General features: G+C 44.7%; 1 protein-coding gene across 1 annotated transcript in view; it reads left to right on the forward strand.

Moving 5' to 3' along the window:
• The first annotated feature begins 4,505 nt into the window (after positions 1-4,505).
• The window catches only part of LOC128060881 (aldehyde oxidase 2), a 108,232-nt gene continuing 89,150 nt past the window's right edge, over positions 4,506-23,587 (forward strand). The window contains exons 1-9 of the mRNA XM_052653244.1: positions 4,506-4,559; positions 7,247-7,304; positions 8,784-8,880; positions 10,002-10,110; positions 11,435-11,561; positions 14,297-14,358; positions 17,110-17,199; positions 20,030-20,110; positions 22,311-22,455. Of these exons, the coding sequence (XP_052509204.1) occupies positions 4,506-4,559; positions 7,247-7,304; positions 8,784-8,880; positions 10,002-10,110; positions 11,435-11,561; positions 14,297-14,358; positions 17,110-17,199; positions 20,030-20,110; positions 22,311-22,455 (823 nt within the window). The remainder of the gene's footprint in view (positions 4,560-7,246; positions 7,305-8,783; positions 8,881-10,001; positions 10,111-11,434; positions 11,562-14,296; positions 14,359-17,109; positions 17,200-20,029; positions 20,111-22,310; positions 22,456-23,587) is intronic.

The raw sequence follows: 23,587 nt of genomic DNA on the forward strand, positions 1-23,587 counted from the left end.
TTAAAAAAAAAAAGCAGTGGTTGCTTTTTTCCCCATTGTTTTGAATAAGATCTGAGAATCAGAAAAACTTGGCAGAGACATCCTCTTACCTTTCTACAGTGAACAGCCTTTGGTCACTCTGCCCTGAGTGATTTTTTGACTCAGCTCCCCAGAGCCCCAAGAGCTTCTGAAGGAGAGAAAATGTGAGGACCTTAGGCCTCACCCCTAGCCCTCCAGGCTACACAGTGACTTTTTAAAATTTGTTTACACTTCACAGGATATCATTCAAACAAAACTTTCCCTGGCTGAAACATGTTTGGAAAGCACTTCTCTAAAGCATTTCAAGATAGGTTTCCAGATTCCCAGCAATTAATGAATTTGGTTGCCTAATCCAAAGAACTTAGACCTTCCAACTCTAACACTGTAATCTGACTTCAGTATTCTAACACTGATCTTCTCCATTCAATGCTTGTGCCTTCTGTTGATGCTGAAGGAGTTATTCCTATAAGTATTTTTTTTTTATGAATACTTGTTCCTTTTTAAAATTATTTATTGATTCATGTGGCATGCAGGATCTTCAGTTGCAACATGCAAACTCTTAGTTGCAGCATATGGGATCTAGTTCCCTGACCAGGGATCGAACCCCGACCCCCTGCATTGGATGCGCAGAGTCTTAGCCACTGAACCACCAGGGAAGCCTTCCTATAAACATTTTGAAACAACATGCTTTTCATTGATAGTGCCCATGCTCCTGTAAATGGGAAGCATGTGCTCCTTGCAAGCACTGGCTACCCTGTTTTACAGAGCAGAGTAAGGGAATTCCCTAACAATCCAGTGGTTAGGACTCCATGCCTCTACTGCTAGGAGTCCAGGCCAAAAAATAACAAGTGACAAGGACAGGGTAAGATAGTGAACGCACTGTGGACCCATAGCAATGCCTGTGTCAGTCTTGCCCTCGGTGGAAGCAGCCGGAGGAAGGGCTTCTCCACGTGCCCCTTTCTCCCTCTTTGCTCCGCTCCATTCCCAGTTCTCATGGCATCAGCTCCTACTCCCTTCCTCAGGGAGGCCTTCTCTGATTCCTTTTCCCAAACAAAGCTAATCCCCCTGTTCTATGCTTCTCACAATGGTTGATATTCAGTTACATGTAAATTGTCTCTCATATGAACCATGAAGTCTCTGGAGAAAGAAAACCAGTAGATCTTGTTCCCCACTGTGCTTAATACTGGGCTGGCCAAACACTCTGTTTGGGATTTTCCACAGATGTTATGAAAAACCCAAATGAACTTTTTGACCAACCCAATAAGAACTGAGCAAATGAATGGATGAACACCGATGCCTCCTTCAGTTAAAGTATTTGGAGTAATCAGTCAGGCATTGACGAAGCCCTGCAATGAACAAGTCATTATCCATGCTGAGCATGGTGGGGAACACAGCCAGCTATTTAACCTCCAGGAGTATTACCTACTTGGAAAAATGAGATACAGACACTGATAAGACAACCAACTATTAGTAACAGATTAGAGACTAGTTTCCTGGTTCCCAGTTTATTCAGTGGAAAGTAAAGAAGCAATCGGTTGGATATGCAGATGCTTTTAAAGGAAATGAGAGAAAGGAGAGAAGGGAGGTTTGCTTCTCTTCTTGACGATAAACACAAAAGGGGGAGGGCAGGAGGACAAACAACCACAGGGAGACAGGAGCAGGGTTGCTGTTCCTGCAGACATGGAAGGGACTGAAGAAGTGCCCGAGAGACAGTGGTGCCCTCAGGGACCTCACCTTCCAGTGGAGAAAGCAAATAACAGGTAAAGAAGCATCCATGTTAGTGGATAAAGTACCATGAAGAAAATGAAACAGCGGTTAGGAGACCTCCTTCAGACGAGGAGGTCAGGTAAGAGCTCAGACCCAAGTAGCAAGAAGGCCAACATCAGAGAGAAGAGGAGTCGAGGTGGAAAGGGTCACATGCACCAAAGCCTAGGACAGGAAAGAACTCGGTACGTTCAAGAAGCAGGGGAAGGCCATTGTAGCAGAGACGACAACCCAGGGAGGAAGCGATGAAGCTGGTCTCAGAGAGGGCATGGGCCCATCCCACAGGCCTCCTCAGAAAGCCTGTGAGGTTCTGCTAAGTGCAGTGGGGACCACTGGAAGGTTCCCAGGAGAGAAATGCCAAGGTTAAGCAGAGGAATGCTGATGAGGGGATAGTTTGGCTGGAGCAGGAGACTTTCTGAAGAGAAAGAGAGTCTGATGCCTGAAACAAGGACAGATGGTAGAAGGCTTCGGACACCAGGCTGAGGAGTTTAGACCTTACGCCCCATAGGCTCCAGGCCTCAGAGAGCTACTGGGGTATTTGTAGCAGAAAGTGTCAGGATCAAAAAGGCTGACCTGGGGGCTTCCTTAGTGGCTCAGTGGTAAAGAATTCACCTGCCAGTGCAGGAGACAAGGGTTCAATCCCTGATCCGGGAAGATCCCCCATGCCGTGGAGCAACTAAGCGCGTGCACCACAATTACTGAGTCTGTGCTCTAGACCCCGGGAGCCCCAGCTACTGAGCCCACGTGCTGCAGTTACTGAAGCCTGAACTCCCTAGAGTGCATGCCCCACAACAAGAGAAGCCACTGCAGTAAGAGGCCTGAGCACCGCAACTAGAGAGTAGCCCACAAAAGAGCCCTTGTGGCAACAAAGACCCAGCACAGTCAAAATAAATCAATAAATAAAATTATTTTTTAAAAGGGCTGACCTGAAGCTCTTACCCGATTCGCAGTGTGATCTCTAACTTCTCCCATGGCCCCGTTGTGTGTTTATTCAACAACTTTCTACCACATGTGCAACACCACATACATACCCGGACATGTACACATGGTGTAAACACTTGTCTCCACGGGTATATGAAGCAGGTATGCCTGGACCCAGGAATTAGAGCTGTGAAGACAGTTGGAAGCTGTCAGCTCCCTTCAACCAGGATGTGTTTTCTGGACTAGCTCTGCTGGGAAGAATCTGAAGCCACATCCAGATCAACTGGGAAACAGCATGCGTGCGTGCTAAGTCACTTCAGTCGTATCTGACTCTTTGTGACCCCATGGACTGTAGCCTGCCAGACTCCTCTGTCCATGGGATTCTCCAGGCAAGAATACTGGAGTGGATTCCCATGCCCTCCTCCAGGGGATCTTCCCAACCCAGGGATCAAACCTTCGTTTCCTGCAGCTCCTGCATGGCAGGCAGACTCTACCGCTGAGCCACCAGGAAGTGGGAAAGAGGATCTTCCTCAATCAGCCAAGTCAGGAGGTTGCCAGGTCTTTGCTATCCCTGGCCTGAGGCATCGGCACATAGTGAGTTCACCTTAAAACAAGGGGTTGATAACAAGGGGTTGATAACAAGGGCTAGTGAACAGAGAGGTCTTGCCTTCTCTCCTGAAACCAGACCACACAGGCACGAAGGACCTGCTTCATCCATCCATGAGGCCAACCCTGGGCATTCATTTCACTGAAAGAATAAGAACTGCTTGATTTATCCACAGATATCTAACTGGAGTTCTTCAAACAGATCAAAAATGATATTTTCTTTTTTAAGTAATGAATCCGTCAGATGTTTTAAGCCAGAGAGCTTGGTTTTAGTTCCCATTTTGCCACTTACTCTTTGCATGACCCTGAGTTACGGATGTCACCTGTGTTCAGTTGCTTGGTCATGTCCAACTCTTTGCAACCCCATCGACTATAGCCTACTAGGCTCCTCTGTTCATGGAATTCTCCACGCAAGAATACTGGAGTGGGTAGCCATTCCCTTTTCCAGGGGATCTTCCTAACCCAGGGATCGAACACAGGTCTCCTGCATTGCAGGCAGATTCGTTACCATCTGAGCCACCAGGGAATGCCCTCACCTATCTGGGCCCCAGTTTATTTATCTGTTGAGTGGCTGACTAAACTAGACCCTCTTCTCCAGTGGAATAATCCTGTAGGTGGAGAGGAAGGGCGTCAAGGAGCTAAATGGATGAGACATCCCACACCTCCACGTCAGGGCACAGACTGGACTGGTCCACATGATTCCCTATGAGGAGACATTTCTGCAGCTAGAATTAGAAAAAGGTTGGGGGAAAGTGGGAGGTCTCAGAAAGCCCACTGCTAGCTCTCTCAGAGAAGGAGAAAATCCATCCAGGACCTGTTCCTGGAGCTGAGTTAATGTGCAGAGGGGCTTTGAGTTTAGACAGTTGTTTATAGTTTTCACAGTGAAGCCCTCCAACTTCTGAGGATGCAAGAAGAGGCGGGCGCTGGCCACAAGCAAGCCTGGAAGCCAGGATTGGTGGAAGGCCAAGTGAGGCAGAGTTGGGAGGCCGGGCCACGCAGATGCCCTTGACTTAAAAGGCCATGAAGCCAGGTAGTCTCCACCCCCTTGCTCTGCTCCCTGGAGCTCCATACTGTCTGCTTCCACACCAGGAGAGACTTCAGTTGCTTGGACCTAAATCCTGTCTGCTCATTTCTACAGCTGGCTCCAGACAGCACTCCCCCTAGAGCTGTAAGGCAAAACTTCCTCTCCAGGTGCAATGCCTTGCCCATCGAGATCGGATGAGCTGGTTTTCTTTGTGAACGGGAGGAAGGTAAGTGTTGGGTATCGCCACCATGGTTTGCAGAGTCAGCAGGAAACTTCTAGCCTGAGGGGAGCACAAGTGGCCTGTTTGGGTTGAGACCCCCTCCAATCAGGGACAAGAAGCCAGAGACTGGGAACCAGTCTCCTTCGGCCTGTTCTACTCTCCACCAGGGAGTGGGAGAAGTGATAAAGCACTGGGGGTAAAGACAGGTGCCTCGTGTCACACGGCCTGGGTTCCAATCCAGCTCCACCGTTTACTGCACAACCTTCTACAAGTCACTTCACTTTCCTGAGTCTCAGGGTGCCCGTCTTTACGACTATTGTAGAGATCGAAAGAGAGATGCTTCTTTCATTGATTAGAAACCTCTTAAATGCTTATAGAGATCTCTAGTCTTTCCCATTCTGTTGTTTTCCTCTATTTCTTTGCATTGATCACGGAGGAAGGCTTTCTTATCTCTTCTTGCTATTCTTTGGAACTCTGCATTCAGATGCTTATATCTTTCTTTTTCTCCTTTGCTTTTCGCTTCTCTTCTCTTCACAGCTATTTGTAAGGTCTCCCCAGACAGCCATTTTGCTTTTTTGCATTTCTTTTCCATGGGGATGGTCTTGATCCCTGTCTCCTATACAATGTCATGAACCTCCATCCATAGTTCATCAGACACTCTATCAGATCTAGTCCCTTAAATCTATTTCTCACTTCCACTGTATACTCATAAGGGATTTGATTTAGGTCATACCTGAATGGTATGATCACTCACCTAGAGCCAGACATCCTGGAATGTGAAGTCAAGTGGGCCTTAGAAAGCATCACTATGAACAAAGCTAGTGGAGGTGATGGAATTCCAGTTGAGCTATTTCAAATCCTGAAAGATGATGCTGTGAAAGTGCTGCACTCAATATGCCAGCAAACTTGGAAAACTCAGCAGTGGCCACAGGACTGGAAAAGGTCAGTTTTCATTCCAATCCCAAAGAAAGGCAATGCTAAAGAATGCTCAAACTACTGCACAATTGCACTCATCTCACATGCTAGTAAAGTAATGCTCAAAATTCTCTAAGCCAGGCTTCAGCAATATGTGAACTGTGAACTTCCAGATATTCAAGCTAGTTTTAGAAAAGGCAGAAGAATCAGAGATCAAATTGCCATCATCTGCTGGATCATTGAAAAAGCAAGAGAGTTCCAGAAAAACATCTATTTCTGTTTTATTGACTATGCCAAAGCCTTTGACTGTGTGGATCACAATAAACTGTGGAAAATTCTGCAAGAGATGCGAATACCAGACCACCTAACCTGCCTCTTGAGAAATCTGTATGCAGGTCCGGAAGCAACAGTTAGAACTGGACATGGAACAACAGACTGGTGCCAAATAGGAAAAGGAGTACGTCAAGGCTGTATATTGTCACCCTGCTTATTTAATTTATATACAGAGTGCATCCTGAGAAATGCTAGGCTGGAGGAAGCACTAGCTGGAATCAAGATTGCCAGGAGAAATATCAATAACCTCAGATATGCAGATGACACCACCCTCATGGCAGAAAGTGAAGAAGAACTAAAGAGCCTTTTGATGAACATGAAAGAGGAGAGTGAAAAAGTTGGCTTAAAGCTCAATATTCAGAAAACTAAGATCATGGCATCTGGCCCCATCACTTCATGGCAAATAGATGGGGAAACAATAGAAACAATGGCTGACTTTATTTTGGGGGGCTCCAAAATCACTGCAGATGGTGACTGCAGCCATGAAATTAAAAGACAGTTACTCCTGGGAAGAAAAGTTATGACCAACCTAGATAGCATATTCAAAAGCAGAGACATTACTTTGCCAACAAAGGTCTATCTAGTCAAGGCTATGGTTTTTCCAGTGGTCATGTATGGATGTGAGAGTTGGACTGTGAAGAAAGCTGAGCACCGAAGAAGTAATGCTTTTGAACTGTGGTGTTGGAGAAGACTCTTGAGAGTCCCTTGGACTGCAAGGAGATCCAACCAGTCCATTCTAAAGGAGATCAGCCCTGGGTGTTCTTTGGAAGAAATGACGCTAAAGCTGAAACTCCAGTACTTTGTCCACCTCATGCGAAGAGTTGACTCATTGGAAAAGACTCTGATGCTGGGAGGGATTGGGGGCAGGAGGAGAAGGGGACGACAGAGGATGAGATGGCTGGATGGCATCACTGACTCGATGGATGTGAATCTGAGTGAACTCCGGGAGTTAGTGATGGACAGGGAGGCCTGGCGTGCTGCAATTCATGGGGTCGCAAAGAGTCCGACACAACTGAGCGACTGAACTGAACTGAACTGAAATGCTTATAGAGGACCTCAGCGCTGGGCCCAAAACACCAGAAGCACGCTATTCTAGCAATGTATGTTGATTCTCAAACTCAGGAGGATAAGAAGTGGTGCATTCTTTATTTTCCTATTTATAAACTTAATTTCTCTGTTCAGTTTCCATTATACAGAATTAGTTGATATGTGCATGTGTGCTAGGTCGCTTCAGTTGTGTCTGACTCTTTGTGACCCCTTGGACTGTAGCCCACAAGTCTCTTCTGTCCATGGGATTCTCCAGGCAAGAATAATGGAGTGGGTTGCCATGCCCTCCTTCAGGGAATCTTCCCAACCCAGAGATCAAGCTTTTGTCTCTATGTCTCCTGCATCTCACTGGGTCACCCATTCAATCTCCATAAGTCTCCTCTCTGTTTCCAATGCAGGTGATTGAGAGGAATGCAGACCCAGAAGTCACTCTCTTGAGCTTCCTAAGAAAGAACTGGATCCTTTTTGTCAGAGTCTTGGCCAGGTCTGTGTTTGCCTTAAAGCTTAGGATAGCTGTGATTATGAAAATTAATCAAACTTCTCTGTCTGCAAACAGCCAGGCCCCTTGGCCCTCATTCTCTTTTTTGCTCTTGGCAATGGTTCTAAGGATATTAAGTTAATTGAGCTATTTGGAAAGGATGAAGTTTCCCCAGAGTTTCTTATATCTTGATTTAATAGCCATGAAATAGAAGCTAAGCTCTTTCCTTCAGCACTAATTATTCCTTTAAGGGCCTTCCAGCTCCCCAGGAGGGTGGTTATATAAGAGAGGTTTGTTTTGCATGTACCTTACCCTGGAGGAAAACCAAATTCTCCAGATTTAGGAAGAGTGCATGTCATAGGAGATTACCTTTCTCAACATCTGTTTTCTCACAAGAGGTTTTCCCTCAACTTCCTATATTCTGAAATTTAGATTTTCAGAATGGCTAACATATTTTAACTGATAAATCTAGTGTATCTTTTGAAGAAGCCAAATTTTTTAAAGAGAGAAATTATAAGTTTTGTTTAAAAGCCCACATGGTTTATCACTCACTGTCAAATGTTTGAAAATTAGGAAATCTCATTAAAAAAAGAAATAGGAGTTTCTCATGAAAAATAGGAATACAGTCATTCTTACCTGGCAGCAGTCTTGCTTAGAGCTGAGTGGGGCCTGTCTGTCATCCTCCATCTAAAACGGGGCCCAAGCTCTCCAGGTACATTCAGCCCACTCCAACTCATTCACATACTCTCTGATAAGAATTTATGGTTATAACTTAATTTAGATGAATAAGCCATATTGCTTTTTTTTAAAAGCCAGCAATTCCAAAGTCTTCTTAGACAGTCTAGTTAATTACTAGTTTATCCAATCCATAAACTGTTTGGAAATGGACCACAATCAGGGAGAAAAATGACTAAAGAGAGGAGCAGGGGCTGGGCCTTGGGATTGGACCTGGACCAAGAGGGAGAAGAGAGGTACTCCAGGTGGGATACGAAAATAAGGATGGGAATTCTCTCTGAAGGCTCACTGACTGGATTTCAAACGCAATACAGATAACTGAGAAAAACTAGCAATACATTAACCTGCTAAAAATAAATGCTTCTCTTCCAATTACGTAATTGGAACCCAGAAGACTACCTGTAATGAAATAGGATTTTCCTAAGGGCTTTTACTTCTGTTATCTGACAAGATACTTATGATAAGCCTGTGAAGATCAAGTAGATACTGCTTTTCCCTCATTGCTAGTGAGAAAACAGGTAGGGAGAGGTCTGTGTGTGCAGCATCACACAGCTAGTAAGACACAGACTGGTCTTAAATGAGGCTTGGAGGCAGGGGAATGTCTTCTCAGACCTGCATCTCACTCCACAAAGGAGACTTTCCTCACTAGCAACACCCTAGGGAGGAAGCTCTAATGGAGGTGACCTGTCCACCAGGAGTCTTTCCTTGACCGGCCCTCCCAGTGCGCCTCACAGGAACCAAGTACGCCTGCGGAAGAGGAGGCTGCGGTGCCTGTACCGTGATGGTGTCTAAGCGAGACCCCACATCCCAGGAGATAAGGTATCCACCCAGACGCCCAAAAGTCAGGCTCGCATTCTCTCACAGCTGAGGACGATCTCAGAGGCCTTCCAGCTTTGTGATTCTAACCCTCTCCAGGTCTTAGACCTCTCTGAAAATCTGATAAAAGCTTGTGCTTTTACAGGAACTACTAATGCACAACACTGTAAAGCAACTATACTCCAATAAAAATTAATCACAAAAAGAAACTAATAATGTTTTACACAGTTTCCAGGGGGTCACGGATCTCCCAAGGCCCACTGATGCATCCCAGTTAAGAAACCCCAACTTAGGGACCTCCCTGGTGATCCAGCAGTTAGGACTCTGTGCTTCCACTGCAAGGGACACAGGTTTGATCCCTGCTGGAGGAAGATCTGGCATGCTGCAGATTCCGCATGCTGTGTGGTGTGGCCAAAAAAAAATGAAACTCCAATTTAGGCCAAACATTCATTTGACAGGTGAGGAAACTGAGGTTCAGAAAAATGAAGGGACTTGTTCAGTCATACAATTAGTAAGCCATAGAACAAGAACTCAGGCCCACATTTTCCGGCTGTTTTTATTGTTAGACTGAACCCAGCCCATGATTTCAGCATTTCATTAAGGGCCAGATTCTAGTACTTGGACTGCTCCCAAATCCACAGGCCCAAGATTGCGAAAAATGGCCTCAGGACACAGGCCTTCCAACTCTGCTGAATAACTTTATACAGAGTTGAAAATAAACAGGCAAAAAAAAATTCTCAAATATGGTTAAAAGACAAGGTGGGCCTTTTACCTGTTATGGGATTAATGCTGTAATGAGTAATAATTGACATCTAACTTATTCCTGATGAGACAAGTCCATTCCCACTGAATCCAGATCCAGCTGGGTCTGTTCTAGGCTTGGAAAGTGTTTCTGAGGTTCAGAATGCCCATATTCCCCCTAAGAACCTCAGTTATTACAGATGATACGGTCAGCGGACAAGACTCTAATTCTCCCTCCTGGTCACCCCTCCAGTTCCCCACCCTCTAGACTGAATGACAGGCCGGTTGAGGGGAGGGGTTCTGCTGCACTTCTTCGTTCCCACATTCCCACCAGGCAGAACGGTCTTACTCCTGTTGATTTTCCCTGTGCTTCTCACATAAAGACACTTCTCTGTCACTGCCTGCCTGGTGCCCATCTGCTCTCTGTATGGGGCTGCTGTCACCACTGTGGAAGGTGTTGGAAGCATCAAAACCAGGCTTCACCCCGTGCAGGTAAGAGCACATCCCAGTTTTCTCACTTCTTAACCCTATCTTTGTAATCAAAGCTGTGTTGACTGTGCCGCCTAGGGCTTCTACGTTGTGGTCCAGAAAGTAGAAGCTTTAGATACACATTGATCCAGATAATAATATCTGTTAAATGACTTAAAAGAAACCTAGAAATACATCCATATTTCACTAGCTGATCATCTTTCTTCTTATTTTGTCTGCTTGAATAGTAACAGCATGATCAAAATATTAATTAATGTATATTAGACTGTAATGCAGAATAAATATTACACAGAGGGTATTATGCATAGAATAAAACATCTCGAGGATGACAGGATAAAATTTAGGTTTATTCCCTGTGGCATGGAGTTTTAAGAGTACTGTGACACGTATGGGCAGAAACACAGCAATCTCTGAGTTATCGGCACAGGGGTTTGGGAAGTCATACATTCAGACACACTAATGTTGCAAGTGCTACCAGGCAGGAGTCATCTGAATTTAACCACATAGGAGTCAATTCCAGGAATGTCAGCAAAGGCAAAAGACCCAGCAGAGTTTACTAGAGTCTCTGAGAATGTCAGAGAGGATGCTTACCCCAAGACCGATAAGCCCAAATCCTCGGATTACACTAAGGTCTGCATCCAGAGCAAGCCTTCTCAAGCTTTAATATGCCTAAAAATCAATCAGCCAGGAGCTTTCTAAAAATGCACATCCTGATTCAGAAGGTTTAAAACAGAGACCTGAGGTCCCACATTTCTTACAAGATCACAGGTGGGACCAGCAACAACGCTGCCAGTCCACGGACTGGACTTTAAATAGCCAGGATCTAGAACACAGACCAAAACCTTGGACCTTTGAAAGTAGAGCTCCTTTTGATCCACACAGAAGAATTTAGAGAAGAGAGTAATATAAGGTCCATAGTGGAGAGTCTCTTAGTTACTCAGAAAGAAGTGACCCCTGCTCAGAACCAAGCTGGGAAAGATGTGGAGGTGCTCGATAAAACTGTTTTTTAAATTACACACACATCCCTTGTCATTACTGATTTCTGGAGAGTTCTCACTCTGGGAATAGAGGTTGTGCACCAATAACTCCCTATTAGAGGGATCTGGACATTTGAGCTTGCGAAGCAACTGTAATGCCAGGACACGGTTCCCGGGTCACCTCCCCTGGGAGCAGCCAAGGAAAGGGGATGCTGGCCGACTCTGCCCCAGGTGAGGGTGCACTGCTCAGGGAGGGGGTTCCACTGTGACAAGGGAGACACTTGACCTGGACCCTGGTGGGAGGTGACAGTGGGAAGTCAGGGCCTGTGACCATGCCTGTGTCCATCCAGGAGAGGATTGCCAAGAGCCACGGTACCCAGTGTGGCTTCTGCACCCCTGGGATGGTGATGTCCATGTACACGCTGCTGAGGAACCACCCACAGCCCTCTGAGGAGCAACTGCTGGAAGCCCTGGCGGGTAGGTCTGACCTGAGACCAGGCGGGGGCATGTGTCAGGCTGTGCTTCCCCCTACCATGCCACCCTAGCTCCACTCAGGGGCCCCCTCGATTATTTCTGAAGTAGCCACTTTCGCCAGAAGCAGAGAATGTCAAGCTTAGCAGCTGCTCATCAGAGCACTTGCTGCCCAAACAAGTGGCTCACACCCCCATTTTAACGCCCCACCTTCTCTTCCGTATCCAGTGACTTTACCTGGCTGCCTTCATTTAGGCCGTCATAACAAAGCACCACAAACTTGGGAAAAGAAAACAACAGGAATTTCTTCTCTCATGGTTCTGGAGGCAAAGAGTCTGAAATCAAGGCCCTAGAAGAGACTCTTCCTTTCCTCTTTCCAGCTTCTAGTGGGTGACAGCAGTCCTGGCCCTCCTTGATTTAGAGATTCATCGCTCCAATCTCTTCTTCCATCTACTCATGGCCTTCTCCCCTGTGTATCTATGTTCAGATTTTCCTCTTTTTCTAGTCCAGTCACTGGATTAAGGCCTACCCTAAGATGAATAGGGCTTCCTCTTCACCTGATTACATCTGCAGTTCTGCAGAACTTCAAATAAGGTCACATTCACAGGTTCCAAAGGCTGGAATCTCAGCACATCTTTGGGGACACGATTCAACCCATAACACAGCCTTTCACATATTGAAAAGATCTTTTCAAATTTACAGTGGGTTTAAGTTACTAAAGAGGAGTTCATAGACATATCCTTTTTGCAGGAACAGTTAACCTCATGGGTTTTCCAGGTGGCGCTAGTGGTAAATACCCACCTGCCAATGGAAGAGACGCAGGTTTGATCCTGGGGTCGGGAAGATCCCTTGGGGTAGGAAATGGCAACCCACTCCAATATTCTTGGGAAATTCCATGGACAAAGAAGTCTGGAGGGCTACAGTTTATGGGGTCACAAACAGTTGGATGCGACCGCGCACGCACGCATGCACACATGTATTCACATATGCAGCAACTTCTGCTTCCTCTCAACAAACCTCACATTGGGTCATCAACCATTGCTAAACAAGACATCTGTTAGAACTGAAAGAGACACGTGTATCCAGTGTTCATCACAGCACTGTTTATAATAGCCAGGACATGGAAACAACCTAGATGTCCATCAGCAGATGAATGGATAAGAAAGCTGTGGTACATATACACAATGGAGTATTACTCAGCCATCAAAAAGAATACATTTGAATCAGTTCTAATGAGGTGGATGAAACTGGAGCCTATTATACAGAGTGAAGTAAGCCAGAAAGAAAAACACCAATACAGTATACTAACATATATATATGGAATTTGGAAAGATGGTAACGATAACTCTGTATGCGAGACAGCAAAAGAGACACAGATGTATAGAACGGAATTTTAGACTCTGTGGGAGAAGGAGAGGGTGGGATGATTTGGGAGAATAGCATTGAAACATGTATACTATCATGTAAGAAACGAATAGCCAGTCTATGTTCGATACAAGATATAGGATGCTTGAGGCTGGTGCACAGGGAAGATCCAGAGAGATGATATGGGGTGGGAGGTGGGAGGGGGGTTCAGGATTGGGAACTCATGTATACCTATGGCAGATTCATGTCAATGTATGGCAAAACCAATACAGTATTGTAAAGCAAAATAAAGTGAAAAAAAAAAAAAGACATCTGTTAGATACATAAATCCTTAGATTGAGGCCTGAAGAGTAAGCCCCACACACTCTCCTAGTCTTCCAGTTATAGTGGACTTCCTTTACTCTCTGCTCCATTACAGGACATCCAAACAAGTCATCTAAAATCCTGCCTTCCTTAGGTCCTTCCACTGCGTGAGGTCCTTCAACAACTCCTCATCCCTCACGTGGCCGCACCCACCCTCCTTCACCCGGCATTCAGAGATGCCCAACAGCTGGCCTCCCAAACTCATTCTTCCTTCTCAGCTACGTGACTCCCCGCTGGCCAGTCTCCTCTCAGCCCTCCATCCTCCGCACGTTTCCACTTTTGCCTGCGCTGCTCTGTGAACCCCGAGTGCCCCTCCTGTGCTCTCCATCAATCCATTTCTTTCTCATCCTTCAGCATGAGCTTCTTTGTGAAGCCTCTCCAGATGACCTCAATTCCACACTAACCTTCCTCCACCCCAGCCTCCCCCAAGCCTTCATCCCTTGGAAACCTGAGGCTCTCATACTTTCCCATGCAATAGAATCACCACAGACCTCTTAAATGCAGATTCCTGGGCTTGTCCCCAGACATTCTGATTTAGAATTGGAGAAAGGCCAGAGATTCGCATTTTAAACAAATACCCTAGGAAATTCTGAAGCAGTGACCTAATGTGGAGGGGCTCTACTAACAAGCTGTCAAGGCATGATACTTCACTCATATAGAGCCTTAGAAACAACGCATATTTTCCTGTTTTAGAATCACTTGCCTCTTACATAGTATCTGAAATATAGTTGTTGTCAATAGATATACGTTGAATGAATGAATAATTTAATAGATGGATGCAACTGAGCTCATCAGATAGACTATCCTCTTCTTTCAAACAGCGAATGAAACTAGAATTGAGGTGATGGGAAGGGTATTCTCTAAGAGGAAGGAAAAAGCAGTGAACAGCCTAGCAGATAGTCAAATATTCTCAAAAACAAAACACCTGTCTTCATATCAACTTTCTAAAGAAAAATAAAGTAAAAATCACTAAAAATAAAACATACTGATAACTTTGCTTTTTCTCTGATTAGGTAACCTGTGCCGCTGCACTGGGTATCGGCCAATTCTCGCAAGCGGGAAGACCTTTTGTTTGGTGAGTAGGGGGCTGCGGAGGCACCCACAGAGAAAGAATGACAGTGACAGATGGTCTAGGCTGGGAACACAGGAGTCGAGTTTTTAGACCATGCAAATAGATCGTAAGGAAGACTGATTGAGTTATCAGTAGCTCCATCTAACTCACAGGAGTCTAAGCTCTTTGTTGAGGGAAGGGTGGGTGTTATACTACTTTTCACCCTCAACATCACACCACCGGGAAGCCAGGTGATCTAGCCAGCCAGCTAGACATCTTCCATGACAATTTCAGCAAGGCATCGGGACAGGACAGGGAGGAGGTCTCCAGCAAACCCAAGGAGACAAGCAAAGACACAGAGTTTGCCTGGGGGAGGCAAGGTTAGTCCCAAGAATCCAGACCAGCTGAGAAAGTGTGAGCAAATAAAGAAGCCAAAAAGGCTTAGTAGAATCCAAAATTCACCCCAAATACCAGAGTGCAGAGAGATTCCCCCACCAAATAGTGACACCTCACTGGGCTGCTGTGAAAATCAAAGGAGAAATTGCAGGCACGTAGCAAAGTCTTGCTTAGCACTTAGAACTCAACAAATATTTACTACTGTATCGAGGATGCCATCGACACTACAAATAGTGTTTGCCAGGGAGATCAGACAAACATATCTGATCACCCTCTGCAGAGGGCAGGATGGACATAGGTAGTACTACCCTTGGACCCAAGCAAGGGGGATCCCAAACTTCAGAGAACCCCTTGCTAGTACCCGTACAGCCAATCTCAGGAGGCCACAGGGCCAAAGTGACTTATTCACTTCAAGCCTTCACCCTTTTCTGGACTATGCTCCAGACATGGTCTTGACCCCATTCCCAGGAACAGGCCTACTCCCCTAGTCATCTTCCTTGAGAAGATCCTAACAGCCAGCATGTGCTCCAGAAGCCAAACACTGGCTATTCAGGGAGGAAGTACATAGAACTTGGATTTGCAGGCTGGTTCACAGGTGTGTGAGGCCCCTCAGAGTGCACACCCAGAGCCAGGGTGAGGAGGGAAGAGCAGCAGGCCCCAGGCCAGGGCCTCCATCTGTACTCTTGCCTCAGCTTCATGAAGAGTGGACAAGGGCCTAGAAATGAACCAGCAGGTATGTCCCACTCCTCAGAGCCAGGCCCATCCCCCGTGCATGTCCCACCTTCTATTGCCACACGGGGGAGCCAGCGGTTGACAAGCTGAGCAATAAATGTATGGCTTGTAAAGCCATCAAATTACTGGTGTAAACGGAAAAACACTTGCGAAATACAAATGAAGTTAAAGGCAACCTCTCTCCCTCTGGAACATGGATGTTATCCACCTTTCCAGGCACAGCCTCTGGGGATAAAGGAAAAATTGTAGTCAGAGACCCACCGTGCAGCCAACAGGCCCCAGGAACCTTAACAGGTGAAAGGAAGCGAGCCCCAGAGCAGGAATACCCAACGCGCTTATCTGCTAGACAAGCAGAGACTGGCTGCTTCTGTTACCACTCGCTCATGGTCTGTCATGAGAGCTCAGAGCTTTGCTGGAGAGAGGAAGTGCTACTGGCTTGGCTCAGCTGGTTTTGCTTCTTGGGCAGAACCAGGAAGCTGCCAACCTGAGACATTTGTGCAGAGACAGAGAATTAAAGTATCTGGAAGAAAGTATTTTACTAGAGACTTAGGAGAGACTATTTGAGGAATAAAATACAAGAAGTAAGGTTGGAGAAATGGGAAATGAAAGAACCAGCAAATGGAAACCAGCTTCAAAATTCATTGATTGTCCTTTCATTCCCAGTCAGTGCCATACAGATTGCAAATGGTGGGGAGACCTGGCTCCAAAACTGCTTTCTTTCTTTCTCTTTCTTTTTATTTTCTCTTTTTTAGGTCCCTATATAAATGATAATAGTCAATGTTGTCAAATCTTGCAGAGAATGATACTAGCAGTTGTTATTGCTCTGAAAAACATCTTATCAAGTGATTCTACAACTAGGAATTCACCTAAAAAAAAAATTCAGAGATGTACACAAAACCATACCTGCAATGAACAGAAGTGTTTATGTTATTTGTAGTTATAAAATATAGGGAAAAAATTAAGTATACATCAATGGCAAATTTTACAAATATATTTATGGAATAGCCAGAAAATAGATTAATACGCCATCAACAAAAATATATTTTAAAGACTTTAATGACAGGCAAATAAATGAACAAAAAGTCAAAATAAAAGGCATATTGTACTAACTATAAATATAGTACAAATATATATTATATAAAAATTTTTATCCGTAATGATAGTTTATTTCTTTTACAGTTCTTCATATTCTTTATTATTGTTTATGCTATTTATTCAATGTTGTAAATGTATTATATATTCTATCTACATTATATGTTCTGTATCTGAATCATATTTTTAAAATAAAGTAAAAAGGAAAGATCTTCTGATTATCCCTATTCCAATAAAAACCACCAAAAGTGACTTTAAAAGCTGGGAGCCTCATTTCAATCGCCAGACCCTTTAAGGCACACACTGATTTACACGTCAGACAGTTTTTCATAGGAGAGGCAGGTGGTGAGAGGGAGGCTCAAGAGGAAGAAGATATATATGTATATATATATATGTATTTGCATAATTGAGTTGATTCACGTTGTTGTATAGCACAAGCTAACATAATTATACTCCAGGAAAGCAAGTATACTCAAAATTTTTTTTAAATAATGTTTTTTTTAATAGGTTTGGGTTTTTTTAAGTTTTTCATCTCAAGGCATTTCTCTGTCCTAGGAGTCAAATGGCTGTCAACAGAAAGGAACAGGAAAATGCTGCCTGGATCTGGGAGAAAATGATTCTTCTTCGCTTGGCAGGAAAAGTGATGTGGGTCCCTTTGCTTTGTCTTCTCCCCAAGAGTATCACTTAACACCAGTGCTGAACTGTGCTTGTGCGTGCTGATGGTCATTCTCTGCTTTCACAAACGTCCAAAGTGGAGGCACAAATGGAACACTTTTCATTTGGGAGCAGGGGAAAGAGGTGATTGAAAGCTCGCGCTCTGGTTTGCCTCTTCACTCTCCGGAAGGCTGAAACAGTAAAACATAAGCCGGTTTAGGTCAGAGAACAAAGACTTGCCCCAACTCTGCGAGTCCTGTCCTTGCCTGACCCAGCTCCTGCCGTCCTGTCCTCTCGCACTGTCTCCCCCCCTGCAGAGAGAGGGCACTGCTGCCTCAGGGAGGCTGGGGAGCCAGTCCACACTCAGACGGCGAGTCACGGCCCCCACAGCTGGGACATCCAGCCTGAAACACCCCAGTCTCTGGCTTTGCTCTCTGAGAGATGCTAGTTTCCCAAAAAAGACCCACTGCCAAGCTCTTATAGGAATTATTTAGAGAAAATTCCTAGGGAGAAGACAGGAAAAATAGAGTCTGCTCCCTGTAGACATGGAAAGCTAAGCGAACAGAGCTGCCCTTACACAAAACTGAGCCCAGTCATTCCCTGCTGGTTCTGTTTTTACCCTTAACACCTACCTTATTTCCATTCTCGGCCTCCCCTGTCACTTTATTTCTGTCTGAGGAAGCTGTGCAATGGAAGAGAGGGGTGTTCCCCAGGAAGGCAGGCTACACCCTGGAAAACCACTTCACAGAGGATCAGTGCCCCCTGGAGGGCTAAAAATATTCTAAAGTCTGGATTTTGTAGCCTCCAGAATTCAATCTGTCCCTAGTAGCTCAGTGGTAAGGAATCTGCCTGCAATGTGGGAGATCTGGGTTCCATTCCTGGGTTGGGAAGATCCCCTGGAGGAGGGCATGGCAACCCACTCCAGTATTCTTACCTGGAAAATCCCCATGGACAGAGGAGCCTGGCGGGCTCGCCTGGCGGGCTACAGTCCATGGGATCACAGAGTCAGACACAACTGAGTGACTAAGCACAGAGCACACATGATTGGGCTCTGCAACCACCTGAATCACTTTAACCAAACTCAAAAGAACATATTTAAGCTGGACTGTGCCGCAGTATTCATTTATCAAGAGAAACACAATTTTAAGGTGGATCTTATGGTCACTGAGCCACATCCTTTCCTGTAGGGAAGCACACGCAGGAGGTCACAATATAAGGGGAAGATTGCTTGGTGAGCGTGGATGCAGAGCCATTGATAATCATAAGGGTAACATCACAGAAGACCCCTCTCCACCCATCAGGTAGCCCTACTAGATGGCACGTGTCTGCCCCATGACACTCCCATCTCTTAAAGCTGTGTTACTGTCTTCCATGGGCTAACTGTGAAGTCTTGGCCTAGCTCCTATTTAGGGGAATTTTAATTCCTCAGCTCAGATTCATTGTTTTCCATTTTAATTCTCAGACACTATCTTACTTCTAGGTTATAGATACACACCACATTATTGCCCCCAGGTACTGCCTACACTTCTAATTCCAACTAAGGCAAAAACTGGTCCTTTAGATGTTGGCAGGTATGTCTCAGTCTGGGATCCTACTAAGGACCTACACAAGGAATAATGCAGGTTTTCCTTCCAGAATCTGGGGAAGACCTTACAGAGACAGAGGGAAAAGCAGGGGAGTGTTGGACACATGGCAGAGCATTTCATCTACATGTCACAATTACCCTTCAAAATAGTCATTATTTCACTGGGAATTTGGAGTTGGTATTTACAGACTGTTGCCTTTAGAATGCATAGACAACAAGGTCCCACTGTATAGCACAGGGAACTATATCTAATCCCCTAGGATAAACCATAATGGAGAAGAATATTTTAAAAAGAATGTAAATAGGTATAAAACTGAGTCATGTTGCTGTACAGCAGAGATTGGTATAACATTGTAAATCAACTATACTTCAGTTTTTTAAAATAGGTTTCTACTTAATCTTTAGAGAGATTAAGTACATTTCTATTGAGAGGGTCAGAGAGCCAAGTTATGGCAGAGCTGAAAATGAACTCAAATCTGTCTTCGCCATCCCACCAACCCCACCCCCCGCCATGCTCGGCCAGCCCATCTTCCACAGGTTTCCCCATTATATATCCTTCCAGCCCTGCACCCCACAGTTCTCTCCTGATTTGCCTTACTCTTTAGGAAACTGCTTGAGAATAAGCGCTTCCAAAACTAAAACATATTTAATTTAGAGAGGATTGCAGTTGGGTAACTTTTCAGCATGCTTTAGTTTCCTAATAGATGAAATAGAGATGGCAATTTACTTTCTTTGTACAGTTGTTGGGAGGATTAAGTGAATTATTAATATGTGTAGAAAGCACGTGGAATGTAAGCACTCCATAAATGCCAACTAGTGTTATTAAAGCAAGTGCAGTATGTGTGTGCTCACACAAGAGCATATATGTTCAGAGTCATGTTTTACTTAAATTACAGGACTTCTCAGAGTTTTTCACATTTTGAATCTTAACTTAACAGATGAGGGGGTAGCGGCTGGGGCACAGGGAAGAGGATTTCCCAAACTAATTGACCTCTGATTGTTTTTCATAGACGGTCTTTGTATTTTGCAGGATACTATTTGAACTGGTCATAGGATATTCTTTTCTTTAGTGTCAACACAATTCTTATTTAAAAATATTTGGTTTGAACTATTTGCCCATACAAGCAGAGTTGGAGCTATTACTGTGTTCATTTTGCCTTATTACTGTAAAGAATGATGATGCTGTTTCCAATTGGGCCTGACTGATGGAACCATCTTCTTCTGCCCTTTATAAAGATTTGCACAGAATTATTTGTGAAAGAGGAGTTCCAGCCCTTGGACCCTACCCAGGAGCTCATATTTCCTCCGGAACTCTTGGTAAGAGGGATTGGGTGTTTTATGTGCTATTGAAATGTCACTGGTAATAAGCCCAGTTTTTAAAAACCACCTTTTCCATCCTGTGAAATTATCAAATTGTAGAAATTCTTTATCAGATCAGAATGCTTGTCCCTGCCTGGCTCAGCCAGCCCTGGCTGATGCCCTGTACACATTCCCCAAAGCCTCAACTGAGGCTATATTTTAACCGTTTTTGTCATTACTTCCATCATTGTCATCTGCAATGTATCCCTATTGACTGCCCCAATCAATCCAGTCTTTCTCAGCTTCTTACTCGGTCTTTCCAGCCCTTCCCAGATATTGACCTCAAGGGGCACTTCCAGGGCCTCCCAGTTCTTCAGCCTTCCCTCTGTCAGCATTTCTGTCTTTCCTCTCTAACATCCACTTGTTCCATTCGATAACATATGTATTTCTGAAGGGGTTCTGATATGTTTATTCATACATTCAACAAATAGTAATCATTCAGTAACATGCCAGGCACTGTTCTAGGTACTGAATACACACAGGGAACAAAACTCATCCAAAGACCTGCCCCCAAGGAGACTAATCTGATTGGAGAAACACACAATGAACAAGACAATAGATGATATCCCTTATACAAATAATCTTTAAAAAATGATACAAATGAATTTATTTATAATACAGAAACAGACTCACAGACTTAGAGAAGGAACTTACAGCTACCAGTGGGGAAGTGTGTGGGAAAGGGATAGTTAGGGAGTTTGGGATGGACATGTACACACGGCTATATTTTAAATGAACAACCAACAAGACCTACTGTACAGGGAACTCTGCTCAATGTTATGTGGCAGCCTGGATGGGAGGGGAGTTTGGGGGAGAGTGGATACATGTGTATGTATGGCTGAGTCACTCTGCCATGCACCTGAAGCTATCAACATTGTTAACTGGCTATACTCTAATATAAAAGAAAAAGTTTAAATGGATAAATAGATAATAGATAAGTTATATAGTGTGTTAGCAAGTGATAAGGAGAACAAAATAAAACAGTGAAGGGGGATAGGATGCAGGGGGTTGCAATTTTCAATATCTGGCCAGAGAAGACATCTCTGAAAAGGTAGTATTTGATGAAAGTTCTGAAGTAGGAGAGGGAACGGGTCATGGTGGGGAAGAGCCATCCAGGTGTTGGGGCACCAAGTGCAGAGATACCAACGAGAGGAGAACTCCTGTCCTGATCAAGGATAGAGCGGGGGCCAGCCTGGCAGAAACTCAGAGAACCAGAGAAGTCAGTAAGCTGCAGGGCTGGGGGCAGGCCATCCTGGACTTAGACTGCTTGGCTTTTACTCTGCGTCAGATGAGAAGCTATCAGAGAGGTTGGACATAAGAGGGGTACGCTCCTGTTAACCTTGTAATGGGTGGGATCTGGGGTGGTTTGGGCTGCTGGGACAGGAATAGCCTGGGGATGGGTGAGAGAAGGATCAGGGAGCCTGTTAGGGCAGCTGTGCCCTCCTGAGGATGGTGGTGCTGGGCCAGGCAGCCAGCATGCACATGGTGAGGAGCCAGTGGATTCTGGATACACTTTTGGAAGAGCCGACACGATTTCCTGATGAATGTGATGTGGTGTGTGGGGAGAGAAAGGAGTCAAGGCTGACTCCAGGGCTTTGGGCAGCTGGAAAGGGGAGTGGCCATTTACTGAGAAGGGGAAGACCTCTGGAGGAGCAGGGGATTTTTCCTTTAGGGAATCCTTTCTGAGGGGACTTGGAGGAGGATGGGGTATGAAGAACTGAGTTTTGGACATGTTAAATTTGAGATGCCTATTACACATCCAAGAAGAGACACTGAGCACTCATTCAGGTATGTGAGCTTGGATTTCAGACGTAAAACTGAAGATTCTAATTTAGGAGTATCAGTATAATTATTATTTTTTAAGGCCATGATTCTAAATTATGCTAAGTTAATCTACACTGAAGGGTCAATGACAGATGCCAGCTCATACTTTCACTTTCCTCCAAAGCACTACACATGAACAAGTCTTAAGCTAAAGGAGTAAATATCTAATTATGGAAATTCAAGCATTAGCCAATGGTATACTGAATACTTTTTGGTCAGGGGGAACCCAGAACTTCTGAAATCTCTCGAGAGAAACATACCTCCACCTGGAGTCTATCATAACCCAGGAATACAGATGTGCCCACATGCACACACCTTTGTTATTTGCACTTAGAGAATGGCAGAGGACCCAGAAAAGCGAACCCTGACCTTTCATGGAGAGAGGGTTACTTGGATCTCCCCTGGGACCTTCAAAGACCTCCTGGAGCTGAAAGCAAAACACCCAGAAGCCCCGCTCATCCTGGGCAACACATCACTGGGTGAGTGATTACAACGGTTCTCACACCACTGTCAGGGCCTTAGTGCTGAACTGGACTTCCTGTCCCCTAGTCTACAAAAACTACTTTTTTTAAAGACATCATCATTTTTTATAAAAGTGTTATAGTATAATAATGTATTATAAAATGTACTCATATTGTGTATTATAAATAATTATTTATACATTACCTTTTATATATACTGTGTATAAATACTAGCATATTCCCAGGTGGCTCAGATGGTAAGGAATCTGCCTGCAATGCAGGAGACCCAGGTTCGATCCCTGGATCAGGAAGATTCCCTGGAGGAGGGCATAGCAACCCACTCCAGTATTCCTGCCTGGAGAATCCCATGGACAGAAGAACCTGGCGGGCTACAATCCATGGGGTCGCAAAGAGTCAGACACAACTGAGCAAAAAACACAATATACTGCATATACTTTTAAATATACATTACATAAATAATATTAAAAGTATAATACAAATATGATAGTATTATCATATAATAAAATAGCCTCCAAAATTCAATATACACAGACCCTGGGAGACCCTTGAGGTGTGCAGCAGTATTAAACGATTGTTAATCATTTAATTTACCTTGTCCTTTTAAATTTTGTTTCCATTAGGTATTGAATAACTAAAATAGAATTTTATGAAATATGGTGGATATATTAACAATCTATACCCAGTTATCACCACACTCACTTTGAGAACCAGAGCTTTACCAAGAAGTTTGCCCCATGGGCCCCCCCAGACCGTAGTCCCTCCCCTCCCTTTCCTCTCAGGGGTGCTCACTAGACTGAATATGGTGTTGGTCCACCTCGTCCCTGTTTCTTACGTGTTATACCCGTATATTTGAGTTCCTAAGCAATGTGTTGCTTAGTTTTGCATATTTTTGAACTTCGCTTAAGTGGATGGACACAGCATTACTCCTCTACAGTTCGCTTTGTGCATTTAACATTCTTGAGCTGGGACTTGCCCACATGGTTGCACATAAGCGTGCTATTCCATCCTGTGCCCAGGGTACAGTCCACACCTCCATTCGACTGCTCAAGGCCATGGCGTGTTTCGCAAGTCTTGGCTCTTTCAGATACCGCTATACACATCTCCTTAGAGTCTTCTAAGGATCCCTCAT

The sequence above is a fragment of the Budorcas taxicolor genome, chromosome 2 (assembly GCF_023091745.1).
Source record: "Budorcas taxicolor isolate Tak-1 chromosome 2, Takin1.1, whole genome shotgun sequence".
In the NCBI taxonomy this organism is placed as follows: domain Eukaryota; kingdom Metazoa; phylum Chordata; class Mammalia; order Artiodactyla; family Bovidae; genus Budorcas; species Budorcas taxicolor.